This window comes from Pinus tabuliformis, chromosome 8 (genome assembly GCF_031772625.1).
Source record: "Pinus tabuliformis cultivar Carrire ecotype Pingquan chromosome 8, CPIR1, whole genome shotgun sequence".
Taxonomy (NCBI): domain Eukaryota; kingdom Viridiplantae; phylum Streptophyta; class Pinopsida; order Pinales; family Pinaceae; genus Pinus; species Pinus tabuliformis.
Window position 1 is genome coordinate 1,983,085,029 of NC_142294.1, and position 27,946 is coordinate 1,983,112,974.

The following is a 27,946-nucleotide window of genomic DNA, read 5'->3' on the forward strand; positions in this document are numbered from 1 at the left end:
CCCTAAATTCACAAATACTCAAGCAAGACTTGTGTATCTAGCCTAAAACTTATTTCTTTTCAGTTATTCATTGACAAATCCTTAGAGATATCCCTCTCTGGTTCACTGAACTGAAAGTGGTTCGAGGTTTCCTCTTTCGATCTCCTCCTTAGCCTGGGATAACACAACACATCCGCCAACAAGTCCATGATATATTGGATAGAGCCAATGCTAAGTATAAGCAACGCCATGATCAACATCGAGTGTTGCACAAGTTCCAGGTGGGTGACAAAGTTTGGCTACATTTGCAAAAGGAGTGCCTTGTTGGGCCCCACCGCAAGCTTCGCCCGCTCCAATATGGACCATACACCATCACTAAGGCCGTCGGTGACAATGACTTTGAGCTCAACATCCCACTGTTCCTTGGTTTACACCCAGTGTTCAATGTAGATCGCCTTCAGCCATACTTTCCACCATTGTTGGACACATATGACATTGCAGAACAACTCACACCAACAGAGCTCAACCCAGACTGCATGGAATAGGCCACAACTAATCAAATCATGGACACACAGATCAAGAACACTCGCCAATAGAGGATACAACTATATCGAGTTGTCAAAGCATGCCAACTCCTTCACTAGGGCAAGTGGTTCACCAGGGACCAGGTTCAACAGAAATTTCCTCACCTCATGGAGGCTCTACACGCAATGGGGACCATTGATTCCTAAGGGGGGAGGAATGATCTAGGTGGATATTGGTGGCCACCCGCCTATTCCACCTAGAACCCCCAGTCAGTTTCATCTGTTTCCTTGTTCATTTCAACATTTACTATTTTTAACAGTTTTTCAGGTCCTGAACTTCCGAAGTAGTTTTGACCCCTAAACGACGTTTTTTGGGGTCTACGGCAAGCCCGTAGCCGTAGGAAAGGGCCTATGGTGAAACCTGTAGTACTCATAGAGACCTTTCCAACAAGGTATCGTACGCGCCAAACAAAGATAATATAACCAAGTTACGACCCCGAAAAATTAGTTGCCCAACTAACCCCAACGGGGCCCACAAACTCTTGGTGTTACATCTCCTGGGGTTAGGGTTTTGGTTGTTTAGGGATTTCTCATGTTTTCAAAAAATAAATAGGGCCTTGAGCCTCATTGTAACACAATCCAGAGGCATGTATCCGCCACATCTCTTCTTAGATATAAGCTATCATCGCCCGAGCTATCTTATTTCCATTATGTTTGCAAGCATAGTTCAATATTTTTCTATTAATGAAATGAAGTGTTTTTCTGTTGCATCTTTGTGTTTATGATTATATCTATAAGTTGTTACATTCCTGTTTAAGTTCGGATCACTCCTGACGGTAGTTCTCCAAAGTCGTTGCCTTGACTTGTAAAGCACTTCAGCCATAACTTCTTGTTTTGACTTCATGCTTTAGGGGGCATTTGTTATACAATAATTTCTTGCACTCCCTGTCTCATAGCCTGAGTTGTCAAACTTTGACCAAAATGTTGCAAAGCAACAAAAGTTGTGAATGAATTAACCACGAAAAACATTGATCAGAGCATCCATGAAGAAAAGAAGAAGAAATGCCTTGAAGTAATTATGGAGCTTGTCAAAAAACCCTATTTGGAAGCCCAATGCTACTTTTAGCAGGCAAACCCGTGCTAATACCCTTTGGTCTAACTAGTGATTAGCGCTGATAGCACGACTTTGGATAGGAAAATCCGTGTTGATCCTCTTCAGGCAGTTTCTCCACTGATGGAGCAAAAGCTTCTCTTAGTAGAAGCCTCAAGAACGACGAGCTGGTTATTATTGAATAAGGATATGGTTGAGTTCTCCCATTTTGAGTCCTTGATCCTACCTTTAGGTATCTTCCCCTTAATATGCAGACCTTCTTCCCCCCTTTGTGGATTCTTAACTCCTTCTACTTCCCCATAAATGCATTCCCTTACAACCTCAAATGGTTGGTTAGATTAGATTGGTCATGCAGCTGCTAAATTGTGCCTAATTGCTGCAAATTTGTGAAGGATAAAGGAAAGCATGAGAAGTCTTGGATTGGACTTGGAAACCCATCCTGAAGGAGGTTTCCAACATCAAGGCAGTGGTTGTATGCTTCCCTCTTGTGTCTATTATTAATATAATGCACGTTTACTTTCCATAAGTGTGTAAATGATTACTTTCTTAGTATGATGCTCCTTGGTCTGTCATATGGTTTACATTAGAATGCATATGCTATGTTTTTCCTTTGTTGTCTTTGTTTGATCTCTCTTGTGGGTATTTGTTCGCAACATAATAGTGAGGATTGAGATTGGAAGTGAGGAGATAGAGATCGACATCGAAAATCAATCGCATACGAGTGACGTAGGCCATCTTTCCTCTCCCATGTCATTTTGATTTAAACTAGGAGAGTTTTGCATGTATTTGTTTTGGTTGTGTCTATATCCGTAGAAGGGATTGCCTAGTTGACACACACCTAACTGTTTCCATAGTGAAATGTTCAAAACACCTTATTAAAGGCCTCTTTCACAATCACCATGCTTGTGAGTATGACTCACGAGCATGCCATGTATGGTAGTTGGTTGAGTGTGAAACTTTGTACTTGGAATAATTAATATTTGGAAAGTAAATTTCAATGCAAAGAAAAGTATGGCAAGTAAAAAACCAATTATGGTGAATACTTTCCAATACTCAAACATATGAAGAGTATTAGCAACCCAATAAAGGAAAGTCCTCTCTCATGTTTACCAAATTTACCTACATTTTTCCTTAATTGAATGTACTCATTGGTTTTGTTAGATTCTCTTTCATAGCTCATTGTCAATACTACAACCCCTATCACCTTGTTAGTAAGGCCCTTTAATGATGAACCAAACGATCCAATCCAACCAATATCAGTTATAGGAATCCAATTTAAGTAACTGAGCCTTGGGTGGGAAAGATAGCATTAACATAGATACCAGGAGTAAATATGGCATCCCTTTGAGTTCCAGGTTGAGACCTCACAAACATAGGTCACACTCCCATGCTAGACATGAGTCCTCTAACCTTAATGGCAGGTATCTATGAAGATAAAGATCCATATCAATATCCTACAAATTGCACGACATGACATGCTACTAAATAAGGCACTAACTTAATTTGAAAATTAAAATCCCAAACAAGATAGCAAACAACCAACTTGGTGATTTTTGAGCCTAGGTTTGTAGGTGAAGATGCAAGCCCCAAAATAAGTGTGGTTACTTGAGGAGGAACTCAATCAAGGTAGAGACCAACAATAAAAAAACATAAAAAATTCATGATTCCAATCCAAAAATACTCATTTTGGATGCAATGAGACATAAGATATTCTTTTAGGAAATTGTAGTTGTGTTGATAAGTACTCTCTTCTCTATAACTATAAGAACTGTCACTTTATTATGAATTTATACTTAAGGGATCACAAGGGTAGATAGAGTTACAAATTTCCACCAATCTTACCATTCCAAGATCCTTCCTAGACTCAAAACCTACCTAAGCCCTCATCTTAAATATTAGAGGAGGGGTCCTATCATATTATTAGAAAGGTGTCATGTAGTGTCGTGAATCTTTAAGTAATATTGGATAAAGGGTCATCTCTAGGAAATCCCAATGAAATTAGACAACTTGATCCTGCCCTATGAAGCCATTCGTTCCTGGCCCTAGCCCAACTACCACTGATCTAATCCTTTATGGCATTGATCTGATTAAACATCTTGGGGTGGATGAAAAAGGATATAGGGTGCATGATATGTCATTGCTAAAATGTTTTAGGGTATATATTATGAAATTGATGTTCTAGTTTAGATATAGTTTCGCTTGTCATTTATTATCCTTTCTTTATAATCTTAAGTCTTAGCAATGTACCTTGCACGAGAACTTCCATGTTTACAGGTATAGATATGTCAGTTGTAGACCACAATCTCTATGTTGGACACCTACATGGACCCTAGTCTTCTCAATTGAGCCACAAATGATTCCACTGTAAGGATACACAATGAAATGTGGGGAATCACAATACTATGGCAAAGTGGCTTCATAATAAAGATCTAAAGCATTGGTTTGATGAACAAATCAACCTTTCTCCTAGAAATAATGCTTCATATTTGGATGGATGCCACAACATTTTGAGTATTAGATATTGCTTGATGATCTATATGAAATCTTTTAGGTCGATTTTTTGTATAAACATGTTTACCTGGTCATGGAGGCATTAAGAGAACCATCAATATTGATTTTGGAGAGATATTGATGTTGGAGAGAGGGGAAATATGTGACCTAGAACACTTAGAACTTGGTTGTGTTAAAAAGTTGGAATAACCCTATAGCACGAGTCATGGACTTTTTTGTCTCACTCATGAAATGAGAAGTGGTTCTTGAAGAAACCACAAGGAAGATAGGTGAAGGAACATCTTACTAGAATCACGACGTTCACAAATATGAAAGCACAAGGGAGGAACACATGATGGAATAAGCATACGAATAAGAGTAAGTATAAAGAGGCCTAAAACATGCTAAGATAATTGACCAGTGGTGGCTAAATCAAATGAGATCAAAACTTGAATGCTAAAAAGTGTTATAGGGATGATTGATGAAGGTAGCGTTGAGTCACAATTAAAAGAGTTGGAGAAGTTGAGTAAAGGAGGAGAATAAGGTGGATGGTGATTAAGAGAAAGGGGGTTACTTGTGGAGGGATAGCCCCTAAAAGAAAAGGGAGAGCAGAGGGATGTCCATAGGATATATAAGCTAATAGTACTCTGCATTTGTATAGTGGGGCACATATAGATGGTTTGGAGACAATGCAACATATGGACATGCTCAAAGATAACATCAATGAACTAATAAATGGGTAGTTAGAAATGAAGGCACAACCAAAATAAGTTCTTATAGTCATGTTTTGTTTTGTTTTGTTTTTTCATGTAACCAAGCACCTCACTCTCTAGCCCATAGGCATGAATAAGATATTCTTTAGGGCTCAAGGCCATACAACAAGAACATACTTGATATGAGTTCAACATGTCACATGTTGAAATTGAATGTAAGTGGGGAAGATAATAAGCATTCGTCCCAACCACCCAAGATCAACCCAATTTGCTTCGTGTGGAAAATATTTTTATATTCCATATGAGGAATATGCATGTTCCGGTCCATAAGGGACAATTAATTCTCAACAATAAGGCTCAAAGCCATTACGTTAACCTAATCGACTTAATTATATTTTTAAATCCATATGATGAATATATAGGCTTTTGTTCTCAAGGAACTACTTAACCAACAAGGCTCAAAGCCATTGCAAAAATAACTCATTATGAGCTCAACATGTCATATACAAGAATTGAACCTTAGTGAGGAAGATAACAACATTTTTTCCAACCACCCAAACAAAACCCAATTGATAAATAAATTTTAATTATTTGAAAAAAATTATATAAAAATAACCAACAATGTACCAAAAAAAAAACCAATATAACAGATACAACGCCTACTCCACACTATACACATTATGATAAAGTGAGTAACCCTTATGAATATCATTAATACTAAGTCAGTTAAACAACATTGTAGTCGAGGGAAATTGAGAAATCCCAGTAATAGTAATAATGGAAGTTAGTCGATTATAATAAGAATTTGAATAGCAATAATTGCTAGGTACTACTCTCATTACATAATTAGTACATTGATGTTAATTTTCTTTTTGGTTAAACCAGATCCAAGGAGATTTGAACCAATGATGTAATCCTACACCATCATCAATTGTTGTACAACCCATGAACATTAGATGCATTCATAAGAAAAGATAATCCTACTTTGCAAAGTTCCCATACTTTCCTACCATTCATTGTGTTTGTTTCGCGGCTGCCCACTTGCCTCTCGGCAGTCGGTGTCTGCTCTGTCGTTCGCAGATTTCCCGCTCTCCAGCAATCAATTCATTGAATTGAGGAATTCTTAGTTGGCCCATTGAACCATTGCGAGGTAAGGATTTTACAGTGGTAAGGTTCATTGGTCAAGGATTCTACATCGGCAGAGCCCATCTTCTTTCATGGGTCATCTTAAGCTCAGTGTAATTTTTTTTTTTTTTTTTTTCATATATTGTTGCCAATGACTAGTCATCGTCGCCAGAATTTGGGAATTTGCTATTGAACATGGTCTTTTAATTTTTTTTATTTGTATTGCAGACTCACTATCGGCTCCCAACACAGTAGAGTTATCGATTTTATGTCATAAAAGGTATTTTCTGTGGTGCATATTTTCACACATCGGTACTAATTCTTAAAAACTGATCTTTGGTATTGCATTTTGTTTAGCAGAGCGGGGTTCCTGCTCCAGGCCTTCTATAAGTATAAGGTGGAGTTTCTGCCCCACGTTTGCAAAGTGGGGTTTCTGCTCTGATCTTTTGTCGAAGATGATCTCAACTTTGAGTATGAATATTTCAGGCTGGCCAAGAAGCTGTTCAGGTAGATCCCAGTTCTAGGTTCAACTAGTAGCCTGTCCATTTTCGTTACGTGGATAAGGACATTTTGAATTAGTATTTAAGTTTAAGTATGCTTAAATTTTTCAATTAATTTGCGCCTTTGCTTCATTCTGCCAAGGACCGTGGTAAATCAATTCCGTATTATTAAATTGACCATTACTAAATGGCTCTATATGAACTTTAATAAAAGAGGGATGTAAGTTATTTAATTTTGTAGAAAATGTTAGATTTTGTTCTTGAAGTATACCAGCCTGTCCAAACCCACTATATTTTGGATTTTCCTATAAATAAATTTTTCTTTGGATGCTGGGGCATAATAGAGATCTCACTGAGTTGATCTCTTTCCATCCAAGTACTTTTTAACTACTGTGACACCGTCATTTGAAGCTTGCTCCCGAAGCATAAGTTGAGAACTTCATGCCTCTTCTTGCAAACCCAAAGGAACTTGTATAGATATCTAACGTTTGTTCGATTTCAGTCATTTAACAATTGGAGTTATAGAGGACTACTATTTCCAGAAAGCCGAGACTTCATTTACTAGTTGATACATGCTCTGTTTAATGACTCTACCAAAGTTCTTTTACAGTCTACCCCAACGGTGAGACTTAAAAAGGCAAAAGAGCAGCAAATCCTGCTCATCATTTACATACAGCGAATAAAACTCGTACCTTTTATTAACATGCTGATATCACCACCAGGAATTCATTTTCCTCATCAAACTCAGCAAGCTTTCTCCAAGATACCTCACTGTCATCCAATCCTCTGCAAACTGCATAGACCTGACTACTGCTTCATTCATATATCGATGGACCTTGATGGGAGGGTTTCCTCTACCCCATCACATAAGGTTTTTATCACCAATGAACCCTGTTCTTTGATGCAGGCCTGTTTGTACAATTTGTCTGCTTCTTGGTTATGCTTTCGATAGATATGATGAAAATGTATTAATTCAAAACTGATTTTTAAGTCTTCTGCTGGTTGTAGGCTACTATGAAGACCTGGGTTTCTTTGGGATCTGTAGTCATTTAACCAGTGCACCACCAGCTTGGAATCACCATAAATGTTAATCTCATTGATGCCTTCTTCCTTGGCTATGTTCATTACTATTAGGATGGCTACAGCTTTTGTTTCAGCAAAATTTTTCGATCCTTATCCAAGACTGCACTCGAACAGGATTTTATGGTTATCACTTTTGATGAGAATTCCACCAGCTCTACATGCTGGGCTTACTGTTTGAAGCACCATTATGCTCCATTGGAATATTTGGCATATTCCCTACTGTCCTCTTCTTTGCCTCTTTTTTGTTTTTTCAAAGATCTCATAGGCTCCTTTAATTTTGTAATATATACGGAGAGTATCTGTAACAGCATCTTGGAATTGCTTCATTTTGAGTAAGATCAACTGCCATTATTACAAAACAAGGCAGTGAATGGTGATTCTATTGTACTTCTGCTGCCTGCATCTTCTAGCCAATGAGATAGGGCTTTGTGCACAGTCTCCTCCTCCCATTTACCTTTACCCCCTGTCAATTCTTCTATAGCAGTTCTGCCCTCATTGGTAGTCGACATTTAAGGAAGAGAAAATGTTATTGGAACTGAACTGGTGGTCGAACCAAAAAACCCTCTGAACTGGGAACTGGCTGGAACCAATAAAAAAACCAGACCAAAAATCTGGTCGACCAAAACCACATAAAATATTCAAATTTTAAAGAGAAACATATTCATTCATGTGCATCTATATGAATCCTGTTACCACTCAATCTAGGAGGGGTACCTAAGGGACAACTACTAGACCAAATGACAACAATGCTGTCACCTCAATCAGTGTCCCATGCTCTTTACGGACTTTCACCGATGGGAGGAGTCCTAGTATAAGGGAAATCACTCAAATGATAGAATCAATGGCAAATTATGATGTGATTTCCGAAGCCCATTCAAAGGAGAGACTCAAATAATGGCTCAATTGCTTCAAAGGGAAGCTAATGGCTCTCCAAGAAAGGCTTGTAAGGAGACCTAGACCTAGGAGGAAACGTTATCTAATTACAAGGGATACTCCTAGACCAAAGGCTTCCCAAGGAGGCTAGATCTCTCTTTGTAAGATGATCACCATATAAGGATTTGATACCACTGGAGAGACCTAGGGAAAATCCAAGCAAGGCCTGGAGTTTGTAGAGGATGATTTTCAATGTGATCACTAGGTCGAGTAAGGATGAGAAAGGTCAATGAATGGTTAACTTCCTTTGATTTTTCAAGAGCAAATGACCTTTGGAACGCCACTAACCAGAGAAGTTTAAAGGTAGAATCAATATTGGAGCTAGGGCTTGAGATTTCTCTCAAACTAGCCACGAGAATAGCTTAAAATTTGGAGGGTCAATAGAGGACACTATAACACAATACCCTACCAATTCGCTCTCAAAAAGACCCCTCCTAAAGCAATTCGCACTAGGCCCTAGTTGACCTTCTAGGGTTAGGGCAGAAAATGGAAAAAAGGTGAAAAAGGAAATGGCTTTAGGTTGATCACTTAGGATTAGGACCAGTGCCCTATCAATTGGGAGAAATGGAGTCAAGATTCCATTTGACTTAAAGATTTCGCTCTATCAAGGAGATTTATGCAACTTTCGCTAACCCTAAGGAGGCAACAACTCGGCTACAATAAGTTTTTATACTTTGCTTGACAAGGAATGATGGAGATTCGAGGATGCAAGGTGCAAAACGAGCCTCTAAGAACATTCATTCACAATATCTAATGAGTAATGCATGCAATACTTTTATAATCTCAGTGTTTCATGAATTCACATCAAATTAGGGCACATACAAGATTATGGCAAGATATTCCATACATTAGACATGCAACAATGTAAAGAAGTAACATCAAATAACACTTACAAGATAAAGCGAATATATTTATCCATCAAACTTGCAAATAGAAGCTCCAAGACAAGATAGCGAAAATCCTAAACATCAAAATGCATCAATAACATCCAATTTCGTCCATCAATTGTAGGTCCGAATTCTTTTACGAGAGAATCCAATCCAAATGATGATGAGGAACTACAAATGAGGTCTCTTCAATTTATATGAGCCTCTTGTTGAGAAATCTATGGTAGCTAGTTTAGGGTGATTTATCTTCACTTTGATAACTGCTTGTGATGTTCTTTACTTCAACTTGTAGCATTTATAATTAGCTTCTTCTTCTCTTGATTATTATAGTGTTTTTATCATCAAACAACTACCAAACTATGAAGATCAATAACACAAATGGACATAGGATATAGGCTGCTAGCCAGGGCCAAAACCTCTCCTAGAGAGGAAAACCCACAAGTAATTCTTCTCTTCTTATAGAATCTTCAAATGACGAATTGCAAGACCCCTCCAAGACCAAGTCAACCTTCTTTTAGATGAGCTACAAAATTAACCCAATTCAAACTACCTCAAAATTGTTGCAACTTCACTTCTGATCTCAAGTTTGGACTTGCAACTTCTTGACTTTGATTTTCAGCCTTATTGCAGAAACCCTAATTTGCACGTGTGGGTGGAAAGATGACAAAAGTAGTCTTCTTCCTTCGCTTAGAGTGCTCCTTTCTCCTTAGAAATTCGACTTTCAAGCTTGATCTCTTTGACATCAAACTTGAACTCCTTTATATAATTGCAATTCGGACTTTGCTGCAACAAAATGACGCCCTAATTTCTTCGCACGTGTGAGAGGATGTAGCCCAAAAACAATCTTCAAAAACTTCGATCTTTCTTCCTTTAGTTATCCTCTTACTCACTTGTCCCTTTTAGGTCTCTTTCTTGTTCTTGTGAACGAACTTCTTGGATGATCTTCAAATGAGGTCGAATGCCATTGTATATATACACACTTTCATGAAGCTCGAACATCCCTAATGAGGGTGACTTGTCTTCTATAGGCCTACTTCTTCTCTTGTAGGCCGACTTGGTCTTGGAGGGAGAATTTTGACACTTTTGACTCACAATAAACTCTTTTGTCTTGATACAAGATGCCCAATAGGGTTGTATTACATATTACAATGACTCTTTTGACTCTTTGACTCTATGACAAACCCTAGGAGCACACAGTGGGTGCTTTGTCCAAGAAATAAATTGACCTTGAGCATGAAACATGTGCTATAAAATAACAATAATAAAATTTTCTTTTCTCTTTACATCAAATACATAAAATCAATATTACAAGAGACATTATGAAGACCGAACCTAGTTACGTATTTCAACACCTCTCACAAGTTCGAATGGTCTAATTAGCCTAATTAAGCTGTTAAAAATGTTTTAATGTGCAAAGTAACAATCCATTGGTGACAAGCCCACCAAATAGCTCAAAAGTATAAAATAAGCCTTCCTAATGAGGCCAAAATGATAAAATAATGGTGCAAAGGGCTGTTGGAAGGCCAAGATGAATCCTCAATGTGCCATGATGAAGAGGAGGGCTGCTAAATGATGATCAAGGGGTGGCAACTTGTTAAAATTGGCAACTAGGGCCAAATTCCACTTTAGACAACTCATTTGATGGAGATGATGATTGCATTGAATTCCTCTTTTCGAGAGGACCAAAATTGATCTAAAGATCATCAAATTTGGACAAGCAGAAATGTGTTTTTGAATTTATGCCCACACGTGTAAATTGTCAAGGTTGGCCACATCATCATGTAGGCTCATGAAGCCCAAGAGACATGTCACTTCACCCTCAATGACTTGTATAAATATAAGTGACCTCTCACCTCATTTGGCATCATCATCACTCACACATTCTTCTCTCTCCTTCTCTCATTGGTTCGTACAACTATTGGGCATATTCTTTCTCTCACACATGTGGCAAGGAGGACGAATTTTAGACAGAATTATAGGGCCAAAAATTTTAGTCTTTCCTGCAGTTTGACCAGTGTTGACTTTGACTTTCCAAGCAATTTTTGAGTTCGATTTTTTGGGCAGTTTTTTGTTTGGGCAGGCTACACTCTTTGACACAGAAACTAAGGTATTATGAGCACTTTGACTTCAGAGATAAATTGCAGGTTGACCGCAGACTTTAGGACACAGTTTGACCCCTGGCTTTGGGATTGTTTTGGGCTGACTTTGACCTCCTGTTTAGGCCGAGTTTGACTGGGTATGACCAAGCTGCTTTAAGGACATTTTGATGCTACTTTGACTAGCGTTGACTTTCTGATTAGGGCTAAATTTGACTGCAGATTTGAAAGGGCTTTTTTGACTTTGATTTGGCAAGTCAAGTTGACTTTTTGTACCCTCTCTCTGTTGAACATTTGATATAATAATAAGAAGAATTGATCTAGGGGTTTTCCCCATCTTGGGGTTTTTCCCTGGCATTCGCCAAATCTGGTGTCCTCTTGTCTTGGCTTGTCTTTTGCATTTTATTTTATGTTCTATCTACAGTCACTGTCAATGAGATTTATGGATTATGTGATTGATATTGGAAAACTAAATTGGAAATTGTTATTGGGTTGCTAAGGGATCATTAATGTAATTGTGTTAAGCATAGAACATACCATTGTAAACTAAAATTAACATGGTATCAGAGCACATGTGAAGACAAAGCCCAAGCAAGAGAGAGAAAACAATCACTTAGGGAGATCTGTTAGACAAGATTATTGGACTAGCCTCAATGGCTCCTACATCTTACTTCAAATATGAGGATAAGCTCAAGGAAAAATTTGACTATCATGCATGGAAGATGACTTTGGACTTGACTTTGGACGAGCATGATGCCATAGACTATGTGAAGGGAAGAGTGGTGGAGCCTCCTTCAAACGCACTTGTTGTTGTTAAGACGAAGTATAGGAAAGGTGAGGTCAAAGCTAAGAGAATTATCATAGACTCCATTCAAAAGCACTTGGTTGCCTATATTTCTGATTTGGGAACATCTAAGTGTGAAAATTTCATCTATTGCAGCTACTCGAAATTATTATTCTAACTGTAAATTAAATTGTGCTGTTAATTTGCTACGACAAACAATGAATAAAATCACAACTGCAATTTTCACCATAAAAATACTGCGGAAAATATTGGAAACTGAGAAATTCTAGCACATAAGAATTTTGACACAGTGATTTTTGGACAATTGTCTCCGGAAAAACCCAATGTGGGAAAATCGATGCAGTAGATGAGGGTTTTATTATTATTCTTCAGCAGCAATTTTGAGTACAATGTTTTAGATGCTCTACTGGCAATCTAATATGAGGAAAATACTGGCAAAGTTATTGTGAGAATTTTCTCTCACCCCACAACTAATTTCTACCACCCAAACTGCCTCCCTAGCCACGTGTTGAGCCTTTTGCGTCCCCCTCTGTGTAGTCGCAAAACCTCTTGGGAATTCAACTTTCCTCTCACTATCTCTTCCCAGGACTGGAATACTTCTTCCTGGAATGTTGCTACTCCCTCTGCCAACTGCTCCTCACCCTTTGGCTCTATCTTCCCTATTGTATCTCTGCCTATGAGAAAATCGATCTACCTGGGCAACTGTGTATCTGCACTGGTGTATTCTCCATCACCACATCGATCTCTTCTTATAGTCCACTATTGGAGCACCAATGACAAAGATTAAAACTTAATCAATGGCTAGGATCATCTCTGGATCGATCCGTGTGTGTTTCTAGATGATTCTACCTTATCTCAATTAATACTGATTAATTAACCATATTCCTTAAGTTTGGACTTAGGAAATATTTAAAACATCGGTTAATAATCTAAAGTTTGGACTTAGGAAATATTTAAAACATCGGTTAATAATCTAATTGAGACACTTCTAAGTGGAATTTCTAGAAATGATTTCTGGGGTTTGGAGATGTATTCTAGCCTTTCCACCAAATTTCGTAGCTAGAACACATTTGATGCTACAAAAACTAACATTCCCTCTTAGCAAGCAATGTGTTCTCGTGCTGCACACCCTTCCACAACACTCTGTCTTTGTAGCACCTCTATCACGCTGTTGATGTCTAACAAGAAACTTTGTTGGAAATGATTGCGTTGCTCCTTCAATCACAGTGTTGCCTCCTCAGTCATTACGTTGTTTCCTTAGTCACTGCGCTGTTCCCTTAGTCACTGCGCTATTCCTTCCGTCACCATCCATCAACCACTGCGCAAGTCTGATGCTGCATCTGAGCCGCTACTGACCTTGCCATACTGCTGCCAACACTGCATCTGCACTGCAACTCCCTCTCATCTGTTGTTGCTGCAACTGCAACATCTGCAACTGAAAATCTGTCCTTGCTACTGGAATGAGTTCTCCACCATACCCATATGTTCTTTGAAATAAACGAACTTAGCTCTCCCTAGAGCTTTTGTGAGTATGTCTGCAACCTGCTCTTCTGTGGGAACATATTGTAGCTAGACTGCCCCACACTGTACACAATCTCTGATGAAATGACATCGAATATCTATGTGTTTCAACCTGTCATGAAACACTGGATTCTCAGAGAGCTTGATGCAACTCTGATTATCACAGTAGACTTTGGTCGCCTCCATCCTCTGCCTGAACAAGCTTACTAGCAACTTTCGAAGCCATATAGCTTCACACATAGTTGTGCTTGCTGCCATGTACTCTACTTCTGTAGAGCTCAGAGCTATCGACTTCTGCTTCCTGCTGCACCACGAAACCATCCTTGATCCAACGCTGAAGCAATACCCGAAGGTACTTTTCCTGTCTACTGAACTGCCTGCCCAATCTGCATCTGTGAACCCACATAATCTGACGTCATCCCCTCGGGTATATCTCAACCCATACTTGATTATGTTAACACATACCTCAGAATATGCCTCGCTGTTGCCCAATGTACCCTCTTCAGCTCTACCATGAACTGACTGAGAGTATTGACTGCAAAGCAAATATTTGGCCTAGTGTTGACCAAATACATGAGAGACCCAATAAGCTGTCTATACAAGGTGGGGTCGACATCCTTGTCATCTGATGCATCTATCTTCTTCTAGTTGGTGATCATGGGCGTAGACACGGGTTTACAATCTTGCATATGGAACCTCTTCATAATTTCTGTAGCGTATCTTCCTTGCCAAAGGAAGATCTCCCCATCCTTCTGCCACACTTCCAATCCTAGGAAATAGTGCATCAACCCCAAGTCCTTCATATCAAACTCTGCTGCTAGGTTCCTCTTGCAATCCTCTATGAGCCCTGATGATCCTGTCAGAAAAAGATCATCCACATACAAAACTAGGATGAGTGGCTCACCCTCTACCATCAAATAGTAAAGGTTGGGATCTGCATCACTCTTGACAAATCCCATCTGCTGCAAGTAGCTGTCAATCCAACCATACCATGCCCTGGGAGCCTGCTTGAGTCCATATAGAGCTTTCTTCAGTTAGCACACATGAGTACGCCTCTCATGAGTCTCGAAGTCCTTTCGCTGTTCTATGTATAGTATATACCTCTTCCTCTATCACCCTGTTCAAGAAAGCTGTCTTGATGTCCATCTGGTGAATCTGCCATCCCATCTGAGCTGCTAGGGATATAATTGACCGGATAGAGGTGTATCTGGCAACTGGGGCGAAGGTCTCTTCATAATCTATCCCTTCTTTCTGTGCATACCCCTTTGACACGAACTTAGCCTTGTACTTTTCCACACTGCCGTCTGCAGCATACTTGATCTTGTAAATCCATCTAGAACCTATAACTGACCTGTCTTCAGGCCTTGGCACCACCTACCAAACATCATTCATCATGATAGAGCTATGCTCTTCTACCACGGTGTCTACCCACAGTTGATGTTGTGCAGCCTTCTGAAAGCTGGAAGGTTCTGCAACCTGAGCCACCAATGCTTGGTACCTGTCAGGTTGTCTGCGCTGTCTTTTGTTTGTCTGAGGAGTTCCAGTAAACTACTCTACATCTCTCAATGTTTGACGAACCTCTCTGTTGGCTCGACCACTAGTGGTGGGAGGTTCAACTAGCTCCTCCTCATCCTACCTCTACTGGTCCGTCTTTTGAGAATTCCTCAGATCTCCTGCACCTGAGGAAATACTGGTACTAGTCACTGTACTCGATCCTTGTGACTGTCCTCTTGCCAGTCCCGCAGGCTGCCCTTGCAGTTGGACCAAAGGAGCTTTTGCTGACTGATTTTGATCACCTGCAGGCATCTCATGAGATCTCTTGAAAGCTCGGTCCTCCATGAACTTCACGTCTTGTCTCACCACAATCTTCCTACTGCTAGGAATGTAGATCTTGTATGCCTTTGAGGTTTCACTATACCCAACGAGAAACCCCTTCTCTGCAGTTTGATCCAATTTGGTACGCTTTTCATCTGGCATGTGGCAATAAGCAACGCTGCCAAAGATCCTGAAGTGACTAACTTCTGGCTTCTTCCCTGTGAAGACCCTTTTGGCGTTTTCTTCCCCAAAGCTCTATGAGGAGTCCTGTTCTAAATATACATTGTCGTGTTACATGCCTCTGCCCATAGAAACCTGGGCAAATCCTGTTCATATAACATAGCCTTTGCAATCCCAACTATGGTTCTGTTTTTCCGCTTCGCTACCCCATTCTGCTCTGGATTATTCGTGGTTTTCCATTCTCTTTTGATGCCTTCCTTTGCACAAAAATATGTGAAGTTCTTATCAATATATTCTCCACCATTATCTAAGCGAAGCACCTTGATCTTCTTCCCTGTTGCATTCTCCACAAGAGCCTTAAACTCTTTAAAGCGACCGAAGACCTCATCTTTGGTCTTCAAGAAGTAGATCCAGGTTTTCCTGGAATGGTCATCAATAAAGGTGACGAAGTATTCGACACCACTGAGAGCTCTAGTGGACATCGGGCCACAAATATCTGAATGTATAAGTCCTAACATGCCATCTGCTCTGCTGTCACTTCTTGGGAATGCTGCCTTAGCATACTTCCCAAGTATGCATCCTCTGCACACATCATCATGTTCCATGCCAAGTTCTAGAACCCCTGTAACTATTTCCTTGAGCATCTTTAGTGCTCCATGGTGTAGATGTCCCATTCTCCTATGCCATAACTCATTCAGATCCTTCCCATTGCTATTGTCACTGCCTATCAGTGCCATTGGAGAGTCGAGCTACAACTTGGACAATCTGTTGCTTCAGAGTCCAGACTCCAATCTGTCTTCCCTTCTTCCAGCTTGAGTGTTTAATAAACACCCTCTTCCCTACGAAGTGGATATCATATCCTATATCTTGCAGCTGGGATACTGAAATCAGGTCATACCCAATCTTGGCACATGCAGTACATTTGTAGTGTTGGTGCTTGCTCTTGACTCCCTCTGAAATTCGATGGTACCTCTCCCTACTGGAGTATAGTTAGTTTTGTTTCCCATCGTAATATGGAAGTCCATCTGCTCCTCCTGGTAGCTAGAGAAATATTCTCTAACCCCTCTCATATGAGTTGATGCTCCACTGTCTATATACTAGACACCTTGTGATAAGCAAGCAAATTCATCCTCCAATCTGGAAGATAACTCTGAAGCTCCTTGAATATCAAACTGTTCCATGGCCAAACTGTGTGCTATTCCCCTCTCGACGCTGAATCTGCTTTTGCAACCTGTAACAAAAACCTCCGCGTCCAACTAGGAATTTGCTTAACGAAAATTTGAGCTGCAGTGATTCCCTCTGCCTGATGGAATCACTGACCTGGGAAATTCAAACTTTTTCTGCCTCCTGCACTGAAAAATCGAACTTCTTCAAGCAAATCGGCCTGCTTGGCAATGAATTGCGCTGCCTAAATTTTTTTGGCTTGCTGCTCCTCTTGAGCAGTGAAATTCTTTTCTTTTCGCTTCTGAGCTTCTGGCTGATCACTTATGTTGTGATACCATGTGAAAATTTCATCTATTGTAGCAACTGGAAATTATTCTCTTGACTGTAAATTAAATTGTGCAGTTTATTTGCTACGACAAACAATGAATAAAATCACAACTGCAATTTTCACCATAAAATATTGCGGAAAATTTTGGAAACTGAGAAATTCTAGCACATAAGAATTTTGACACAATTATTTTTGGACAATTGTCCTCGGAAAAACCTAATGTGGGAAAACCGGTGCAACAGATGAGGGTTTTATTATTATTCTTCAGCAACAATTCTGAGTACAATGATTTAGATGCTCCACTGGCAATCTAATTTGAGGAAAATACTGGAAAAATTATTGTTAGAATTTTCTCTCACTCTACAACGAATCTCTACCACCAAAACTTCCTCCCTAGCCACACCCTGAGCCTTCTGCGTCACCCTCTGCGCAGTACTTGCACAGAACCTCTTGGGAATTTGGCCTTCCTCTCACTGCCTCTTCCCAGGACTGGAATACTTCCTCCTGGAATGCTGCTACTCCCTCTGCCACCTGCTACTCACCCTCTGGCTCTATCTTCCCTATTGAATCTCTGCCTTTGAGAAAATCAAATTGCATGGGCAACTCAGTATCTGCATTGGTTTTTTCTCCATCACCACAACGATATCTTCTTATAATTCACTGTTGGAGCGCCAGCAACCAAGATTAGAACTTAATCAATGGCTAGGATCACCTCTGGATCGATCCGTGTGTGTTTCTAGATGATTCTTACCTTATCTCAATTAATACTGATTAATTAACCATATTTCATAAGTTTAGACTTAGGAAATATTAAAAAAAACGGTTAATAATCTAATTGAGTCACTTCTAGGTGGAATTTCTAGAAATGATTTCTGGGTTTTGGAGATCTCTTATATTCTAGCCTTTCCACCTTCGTGGCTAGAATAGATCCGATGCTACAAAAACTAACACTAAGAAGATGTATGATAAGCTGGTTGGGATGTTCAAAGTAAATAATGCAAATCAAATCCTCTTTCTCAAGAACAAGTTGAAGGACATCAAGAGGATAAAGGGGAGTCTATCCAATCCTACTTTCAATGGCTAGGATCACCTCTGGATCGATCCGTGTGTGTTTCTAGATGATTCTTACCTTATCTCAATTAATACTGATTAATTAACCATATTTCATAAGTTTAGACTTAAGAAATATTAAAAAAAACGGTTAATAATCTAATTAAGTCACTTCTAGGTGGAATTTCTAGAAATGATTTCTGGGTTTTGGAGATCTCTTATATTCTAGCCTTTCCACCAAACTTCGTGGCTAGAATAGATCCGATGCTACAAAAACTAACACTAAGAAGATGTATGATAAGCTGGTTGGGATGTTCAAAGTAAATAATGCAATTCAAATCCTCTTTCTCAAGAACAAGTTGAAGGACATCAAGAGGATAAAGGGGAGTCTATCCAATCCTACTTTATGAAAATAACTCAAATAAAAAATGATTTACTATCTATTGGAGAAGTTATTGTTGTCAGGGAGCTCACTCTCATTGCACTTGGAGGTCTTTCAAGAGCATGAGATGTGTTTAACACCACCATTCTAAAAAATGACAAGATTCCTAGTTTCGATGAATTATTAGCTAGATGCATTCACACTTGGATTTAGGGTTGATGGTCTCTATCAAGTTGGAGGAAGTCCTTTGGGAGCTTTGGCTAGCGATACTTCTCTTCAATTTGAGCTATGGCACCAGAGGTTCGCCCACTTACATTTCAAAGCCTTACCTGAGGTAAGGAAGATGGTCACAGGTATGCTCGAGTTTAACATGAATCATGAAGGTGTTTATCAAGGATGTGCAACTGGGAAACTTACAAGGGGACCACTCCCTTCTAGTGAAAGCCATACTGATGATATTCTTCAATTGGTCCATTTTGGCCTATCTGATATATTGGCTGTAACATCATTGGGAGGATACTTATACTATGCAATCTTTATGGATGAATTCTCACGCAAAACATAGATCTATTTCTTGAAGAAGAAGGATGAAGTATTCAAATGGTTTCATTCTTTCAAAGCATTGGTGGAAAATTAAATAGGGAAGAAAATCAAGATATTGAGTTCCAACAATGGAACCGAATATGAATCAAATGAATTCAATGACTTTTGCTGAGAGGATGACATTAAGAGGGAGACAACTGTTCCATACACTCCTGAGCAAAATGGAGTTGCTGAAAAGAAGAATCGAACAATCATGGAAGCCACCCGTGCCATGCTCCATGATCAAGGCCTATCGAAGTTCTTATGGGAAGACGCTGCCAACACTGCTGTGTATGTTCAAAATAGGAGCATACATCAGGCAGTGGATTTCAAAACACCCGAGGAGATTTTCATTGGTAAGAAACCCAATGTTTCTCATTTCAGAATATTTGGTTGTCTCGTGTATTTTCATGTGCCAAAAGAGAAAAAAAACAAGTTGGAAGCATTTGGGAAGAAAGGTATTGTTGCCTACAGTGAAAATTCAAAGGCATATAGGATGTATGTGCCTGGTCAAAGAGATGTGGAAGTAAGCCATGATGTCACCTTCGATGAAGATACTGCCCTTGGGAAAGCTAGAGATCTCCCTATCCCAAGGAAGAACAATTATGATGTTGCAAACAAAAAACCAGGATGAACCTCCAATAGATGAGTCTATGCGTGATGTTGAAGGCCTGATGGATTCCATTGATCCACCTCCTAGTGATCCCTCTACCTCAAGGAAAAGACCTTTGTGGCTCAAAGATACTCTCGAAGATGCTGAAAAACAAACTGTTCCAAGAGGGACATTTCGCAAAGTAAGAAACCGAATAGGTATCAAGGGTACTTAGCTGTTATGAGTACTATTGTTCAAATTGAGCCATATATGTTCGAAGAAGTTGTAAAGCACTAATTTTGGAAGGATGCGATGAATGAGGAATATGAATCTATCATGAAGAATGATGTCTGGGAAGTTATGCCTAGACCCAAGGACAAGTCTGTAGTTACCTCAAAATGGTTATATAAAATTAAACATGGAGCTGATGGGAGTGTTGAAAAATATATGGTCAGGTTCGTTGCTCGAGGCTTCTCTCAAAATGAAGGAGTGGACTATGGCGAGATATTTGCACTGGTTGCCTGATATACCACTATCCGATCTATTATTGCTCTCACTGCCACTCAAGGATGGAGCCTACATCAAATGGACGTTAAGATTGCTTTCTTACATGGCTCACTTAAGGAGGAAGTCTACTTGGAACAATCTCAGGGGTTCGAAGTACAAGATCGAAGGACACATGTATGCAGGTTGAAGAAAGTCCTCTATGGGTTGAAGCAAGCCCCTAGGGCTTGGTATGAGAGGATTGATAACTATCTTATGAAGCTGGGATTTACAAGGAGCGATGCTGATCCTAACCTATACTTCAAAGTTGAAAAGGACATGCCTCTCATTTTGGTCCTTTATGTAGATGATCTCTTTTTGACACGTGCAAACCCTCTCATTTATCAATGCAAGAGGGAGTTGACTTTCGAGTTCAAGATGAGGGACCTAGGTCTGATGCACTACTTCCTAGGCCTGGAGGTCTAGCAAAAGCCAAGTGAGATTTTTCTTTCTCAAGGAAAATACATTGTGAAGCTACTCGAGAGATGTGGGATGGTGGATTGCAGGTTTGTGTCAACTTCAAAAATCTATGTGGAAGTGCTATTGGGCCCGAATTGGCGAACCCTTCTGAATATAAACAACTTGTGGGGGCCCTGATGTTCTTGGTAAACTCTCGTCCGGACATATGCTTCGCTGTGAATACGTTGAGTCAATTTATGGTCAAGCTTCATCACGTACATTGGATTACTGCTAAGCATCTCTTAAGATATCTCCATGGCACAATCTACTATGGACAGAGATACACTACGGGAATTTGAGGCTACATGGATATACTGATGTTGACTGAGCTGGCAATGTGGTGGATTGAAAATGCACATCTGGATGTTGCTTCTCTTTGGGGTTTGCGTTAATTTCTTGGATGAGCCGGAAGGAGAAATCAGTTGCTCTAAGCACCGCCGAGGCTGAATACATTGCAACTAGTATGGTCTGTTGTGAGGCTGTTTGGTTGAGGAAGCTCTTTAGTGAGCTATTTGAGCACGTGCTAGATACCATCGTGATCTTTTGCGACAACCAAAGTGGGATTCGCCTTTCAGAGAATCTTGTGTTCCACGAGCGCTCCAAGCACATTGATATCCGGTAGCACTTTATCCAGGATATGGTACAACAGGGATTAATAAGGCTCCAACACATCAGGAGTAATGAGTAGGTCGTAGACATCCTCACGAAGCCCTTATGGAAGGTCAAATTCTTAGCCTTCCGAGAGAGACTTGGAGTCATGAAAAGACACTCCCATGAGGGTCCCACTTGAGTTGAACACTGAGCTCTGGGAGCTCCTGGGGGCTTGGGGTACTTCTTGGAGCTATGAGCGACCATAGGGTGAGTGGTTCACCTTCCCCTGTAGGTACGCTGTGTATAGGGTGAGTGGTTCACCTTCCCCTGTGATACCCCATGATGGTTGACATGTGTGTAGGGTGAGTGGTTCACCTTCCCCTGTGATAACCCATGATGGTTGACATGTGTAGGGTGATTGGTTCACCTTCCCCTACGATTGATGATATATGCATAGGATGAGTGGTTCACCTTCTCCTATGGCATATGAGCAGGATGAGTGGTTCACCTTCTCCTGCGGATGCTCCAACATACATTCTACATCATCTGGCCAATGAGTTGGGAAAAGTGGATAGGGACCATAGCACTACAGATGGATGCACGTGTACAACCGTACTTCCTATGTCTAGGATGCATGGTGTTCAACAACTTGATCATTGAAGATCAAATCTGATTGGGGTTCTACCCTTGGACTGACTTTTGCCAGTGGAGAGTGGCAAGGTCTTGTGACTCGATCAATTCTTCTTCATTATTACATCATTGTTTAGCAGAGTTGAGACGAGATACAGAGATGGTACATGACGACGGGATGGCATAATGATCGATGATGATGGATGGGTTGGCAGGTGGAATTATCCCTAGTTGAGAGGGAGTGTTAAAATTGGCAACTAGGGCCAAATTCCACTTTAGACAACTCATTTGATGGAGATGATGATTGCATTGAATTCCTCTTTTCAAGAGGACCAAAATTGATATAAAGATTATCAAATTTGGACAAGCAGAAATGTGTTTTTGAATTTATGCCCACACGTGTAAATTGTCAAGGTCGACCACATCATCATGTAGGGTCATGAAACCCAAGAGACATGTCACTTCAACCTCAACGACTTGTATAAATATAAGTGACCCCTCACCTCATTTGGGATTATCATCACTCACACATTCTTCTCTCTCCTTCTCTCATTGGTTCGTACAACTATTGGGTATATTCTCTCCCTCACACGTGTGGCAAGGAGGACGAATTTCAGACATAATTATAGGGCCAAAAATTTTAGTCTTTCCTGCAGTTTGACCAACGTTGACTTTGAATTTCCAGACAATTTTTTGAGTTCGATTTTTTGGGTAGTTTTCTGTTTGGGCAGTCCACAATATTTGGTGCAGAAACCGAGGTGTTCTGAGCACTTTGACTGCAGAGATAAATTGCAGGTTGACTACAAACGTCAGGGCATAGTTTGACCAAGTTTGAACGCTGACTTTGTGTTGGAATTTCTAAGTTTAACCCGTTAGAAATTCTTCCTGTACTATTTGATTTATTTCTTCCTACTTGTTCAATTACTTAACAAGTTATTTACCATGTAAACACTGAAAATAAATACAACTACAGTATCAACACATACAGATCATCAACTGAAAGTAAACAAGCACACAAGTGACACCGTTGTTTTTGGACTAATGTCCCTGAAAAAACCCAATGCGGGGAAATTGGTGCAACTATTTAGAGGGTTTATTATTATGCAGTTTTCAAAATACAACTTGGGTGCCAGAAATGGCTTACCCAACAGAGAATGCCCTCGGCAGTAGTACCTCTCAGTGGGAGACAGATATTCTGGCTAAATCACCAAATGAACGATCCCACAGCAACAATACAACTTCTGCTGCTCTACGTCACCTTGATAGGGACTGTGTCACCTTATCCAACTTTCAAGCTCCAATCTGTCCCACGAAAATCTCCCAGCGCTGCCTCTAGGGCCTACAGTAGCCTCTCTAGCCCAGCGTCAGCCTATCTGGCCCAGCGTTAGCCTCTCGGGGCTCTGCGTCAGCCTCTGGAGCCTCTGTGTCTCACATGCTGGCCCTCTTTGGCTTTGCGCAGCTCCTGGCTGCCTCTGTGTGGCCTCTGGTTGCCTCTGCGTGGCCTCTAGCTGGCTCTGCGTCAACCTATCCCGGCTTCTGTGCTGATCCTCCCGGTACTAACTTTGCCTCTCTGCTATGTATTCACTGCCCCTCAGCTGCAACTCATATCACTTCACTCAATTTCCTCAGCAAACCTTGCCCCAGAAAATCGAGTTCTTGATCTCTCTCGGTGTGTTCTCTAATTGGCCCTCAAGCCTCCTCTTATACTTTTCTCGTTGGTCCATCAATGGTCGAGATTAAATCTCTAATCAACGGCTAAGATTAGATTTGGCTTGATCCATGACTTTTGGACCATTCTAACCCAGTTTTATATTAATACCCATTAATATTTTATTTTTCCCAAGTTTAGACTTAGGAACTCCATTAAAAATATTAATTATTTTAATATCTCCCGAACCGGTTAGAATTTGCCCAAACCATTTCTGGGTCTTGTAGATCTCATGTGCTTTAGCCTCTCCACCAATTTTCGTGGCTAGAGCACATCCGATGCTACCCCAAATCAACACTCCCTCTTAGCGAGGACTGTGCTCTAGTAATACTCCTCATTGAGTATCACCCTGATCATCTAACATCGGTCCCTGTGCTGATGCTAGGCCTCTCCGCCCAACATCCTTTGCACTGCTGCATCCCGTATTGCTGCCCATGGCCCTGCCGCTGCTGCATCTGTACGAAAACTTCCTCTGCATCTGTGTTGATGCCCATGGCCTTGCCACTGCCACTGCTGCATCTGCACTGCATCGTGCTTCCCATAGCACTGCCACTGCTGACCGCTGCACTGCAACTTAGTTACTGAGAAGTAAGTAACTAATCCTCCCAACTCTGACATCTTTGTCAGGCTAGAAACTCTCCCGGTGCTGAAGCTCCCTCTGTCACTGACAAGTGCTCCCTCTACTGACCTCTGCACTACTGCAACAACTCCATGCCTCTCGCATTGCTGCTTCACACTGTCTTGGGATTCCTGCACTGTAGCACTCTCTGTCGCTCCATTCGCATCTGTCTCTACTGACATCCGCCAGTCCTGCTACTTCTCTTTGGGGCTCCTGTAGCCAGGTATAATCCAAGAGGTTGGGTACCTTGAGGATCTTGCCCCTCATCGCATGTAGTCTGTCTTGCTACAGTTCGATGTCTCCCCACTTCCTCTCAAGTGGCGCATGAGCACTTATGGCACAGTCATCATCTGTCTCCACTTCTTTCTCCACCTTCGCTGGCGCTGCCTTGGTCTCAGAAGCCTCTCCCTTCTCTTCTTCCTTGGACACTGGTTCGCATAGTGACCCAGTTCCCCACAGTGGAAGCACTTGACCTTGGAGAGGTCCTTCTTCTTCCGTTTCTCCTGCTTTCCCGCAGATGCTAGGGCAACATCCTCCTTTTCTCCTTCTTGATTCCGACCCCCTTGTTGCTGCTTCCCGCCTTGGTCAGCCGTCTGATCTCTTCTTGACGAAGAGTCGCCCACAATTCCTCCCAATTTGGAAGGCTCGACCTGCCCAATAAGCTCTGGACAAATACCTCCCAATCCTCTGAGACTGCGTTCAATGCAGCCCTCACCAACATCTCCTCATCCGGCGTGGCCCCTATGGAAATCAACTGGTCCCGGATCTCTATCAATCGCCCGAGGAAGATATCTATTTGCTCTCCCCTTTGCATTTGGTATGATCGCAGCTGATTTTCTAGAAGCATCTTCCTCTGCACGGAAGTATGCTGATAAAACTTCTTCAGGACATCCCACATCTCATTTGCCGTACCCTTCTCGCCAATATGTGGTACCACATGATCCTTGACCCTGTCAAGTATGATGCAGTTAGCCCTGGGCATTGCCTCCTCGTACTTCTCATTTTCAGTCGGGTCAACTGGGATCGCTATCGTTTTCAAGGTGAAGTGTTTAATGCGATACCTGTCTAGAATGGACAAGATCCTGGCCTTCCAGACTATGAAGTTCGAAGCTCTGTCCAGTCTATCCTGATCTCTTAGCCCATTGATTGCCATTTCACTGCTCCTCTTTCGACTCTTTCGAGTTTCTCTACTTCCCTCCTGGAAGAACTTTGTTTGACTCCTACTGAGTCTCTCAACTTCCCGTCTGGAAGTTCTCGGTTTGACTTTCTCTGAGCCTCGATTTCCCTTCTGAAAACCCCTCTGCCAATGTCGAGATGCCCCACTCCGATCGTTTGTGCCACTGCACCACTGATCCAAATTTCTTGGCTAAAAATCCTCGGCAACAACTCCCTCCTCCTTGGTCTTGCCTTGTTAGGTACTGTTCTGACCACAGTACCCCATCAGCTTTGCTCCACAACTTACCCACAACCTTCTATGCCCCAACAATCTGAAGGTTAGAGCCTCTACGCTTTGCGCAATCCCTGCACTGGTACAATCCGCACCTCCTGGCCACAACGTCGATCCTTCCTGACTAAGAAAGATGACCGGGCACTGCGTAGGTCAGGTCTACTCCTCTTTGCCTCAGTGCCGATCCTCCTCTTGGCTCAAACTGATGACGTAGGTTCTTTGCGTCACCCCTTCCTTGCTGCTTTCTGCTAGGAACAACTTTTGTCACTCGGGACAGCTGTTTCTGTTGCTGTTGCTCTGCTCGGTTGATGCCTTTAGTTATCCTGTGATCTGCAACCATGCTCTGATACCATGTTGGAATTTCTAAGTTTAACCCGTTAGAAATTCTTCTTGTACTATCTGATTTATTTCTTCCTACTTGTTCAATTACTTAACAAGTTATTTACCATGTAAATACTGAAAATAAATACAAGTACAATATCAACACATACAGATCATCAACTGAAAAGTAAACAAGCACACAAGTGACACCATTGTTTTTGGACTAATGTTCCTGAAAAAACCCAATGCGGGAAAACTGGTGCAACTATTCAGAGGGTTTTATTATTATGCAGTTTTTAGAATACAACCTGGGTGCCAGAAATGGCTCACCCAACAGAGAATGCCCTCGGCAGTAGTACCTCTTAGTCGGAGACAGATATTCCGGCTAAATCACCGGATGAACGATCCCACAACAACAATACAACTTCTGCTGCTCTACGTCACCTTGATAGGGACTGCATCACCCTATCCAACTCTCTAGCTCCAATCTGTCCCACGAAAATCTCCCAACGCTGCCTCTAGGGCCTGCGTCAGCCTCTCTGGCCCAGCGTCAGCCTATCTGGCCCAGCGTCAGCCTCTCGGGGCTCTGCATCAGCCTCTGGAGCCTCTGTGTCTCACATGCTGGCCCTCATTGGCTCTGCGCAGCTCCTGGCTACCTCTGCGTGGCCTCTAGCTGGCTCTGCGTCAACCTCTCCCGGCTTCTGCATTGATCCTCCCAGTACTAACTCTGCTTCTCTGCTATGTATTCACTGCCCCTCAGCTGCAACTCAGATCACTTCACTCAATTTCCTCAGCGAACCCTGCCCCAAAAAAATCGAGTTCTTGATCTCTCTCAGTGTGTTCTCTAACTGGCCCTCAAGCCTCCCCTTATACTTTTCTCGTTGGTCCATCAATGGCCGAGATTAAATCTCTAATCAATGGCTAAGATTAGATTTGGCTTGATCCATGACTTTTGTACCATTCTAACCCAGTTTTATATTAATACCCATTAATATTTTATTTTTCCCAAGTTTAGACTTAGGAATTCCATTAAAAATATTAATTATTTTAATATCTCCCAAATCGTATAGAATCTGCCCAAACCATTTCTGGCTCTTGGAGATCTCATGTGCTTTAGCCTCTCCACCAATTTTCGTGGCTAGAGCACATCTGATGCTACCCCAAATCAACACTTTGGGACTGTTTTGAGCTAACTTTGGCCACCTGTTAAGGCCGAGTTTGACTGGGTTTGACCAAGCTGCTTTAAGGACATTTTGCTAGGGTTGTTTTGACTTTGATTTGGCAAGTCAACTTTGACTTTTTGTACCCTCTCTCCCTGCTAAACATTTGATATAATAATAAGAAGAATTGATCAAAGGGTTTTCCCCATCCTGGGGTTTTTCCCTAGCATCCGCCAAATTTGGTGTCGTCTTGTTTTGGCTTGTCTTTTGCATTTTATTTTATGTTCTATCTACAGTTACTGTCAATGTGATTTATGGTTAATGTGATTGCTATTGGAAAACTAAATTGGAAATTGTCATGGGGCTGCAAAGGAACATTTAAGTAATTGCGCTAAGCATAGAACATACCATTGTTAACAAAAATTAACACCCCTTGATTCTCAAGCAAAACATCTTGTGGTGCTCCCAAGTGGCTGTGGGGCGCAATCAATGGTCTCATGGGTTTCCAATGGCTCAATATCAAGTCGGTGCTCCATCAATGTGTGCTAGAAGATGACACAAGCCCTCCCATGTCTTTTCGGATGAGACAAAACCCCATTTGGGCCTTG

General features: G+C 41.2%; 1 protein-coding gene across 6 annotated transcripts in view; it reads left to right on the top strand.

Annotated features, from left to right (window-relative positions):
• Window positions 1–5,764: 5,764 nt before the first annotated feature.
• The window catches only part of LOC149244398 (uncharacterized), a 175,213-nt gene continuing 153,031 nt past the window's right edge, over window positions 5,765–27,946 (top strand). Inside the window, exons 1-3 of one of the 6 annotated variants that reach the window (XM_089367987.1) lie at window positions 5,765–6,055; window positions 6,171–6,222; window positions 6,300–6,449. In XM_089367987.1, coding sequence (XP_089224113.1) covers window positions 6,398–6,449 — 52 coding nt within the window. In that variant the 5' untranslated portion in view covers window positions 5,765–6,055; window positions 6,171–6,222; window positions 6,300–6,397. The remainder of the gene's footprint in view (window positions 6,056–6,170; window positions 6,223–6,299; window positions 6,450–27,946) is intronic. The other 5 variants (XM_089367986.1, XM_089367985.1, XM_089367984.1 and 2 more) reach the window with 5 other exon arrangements.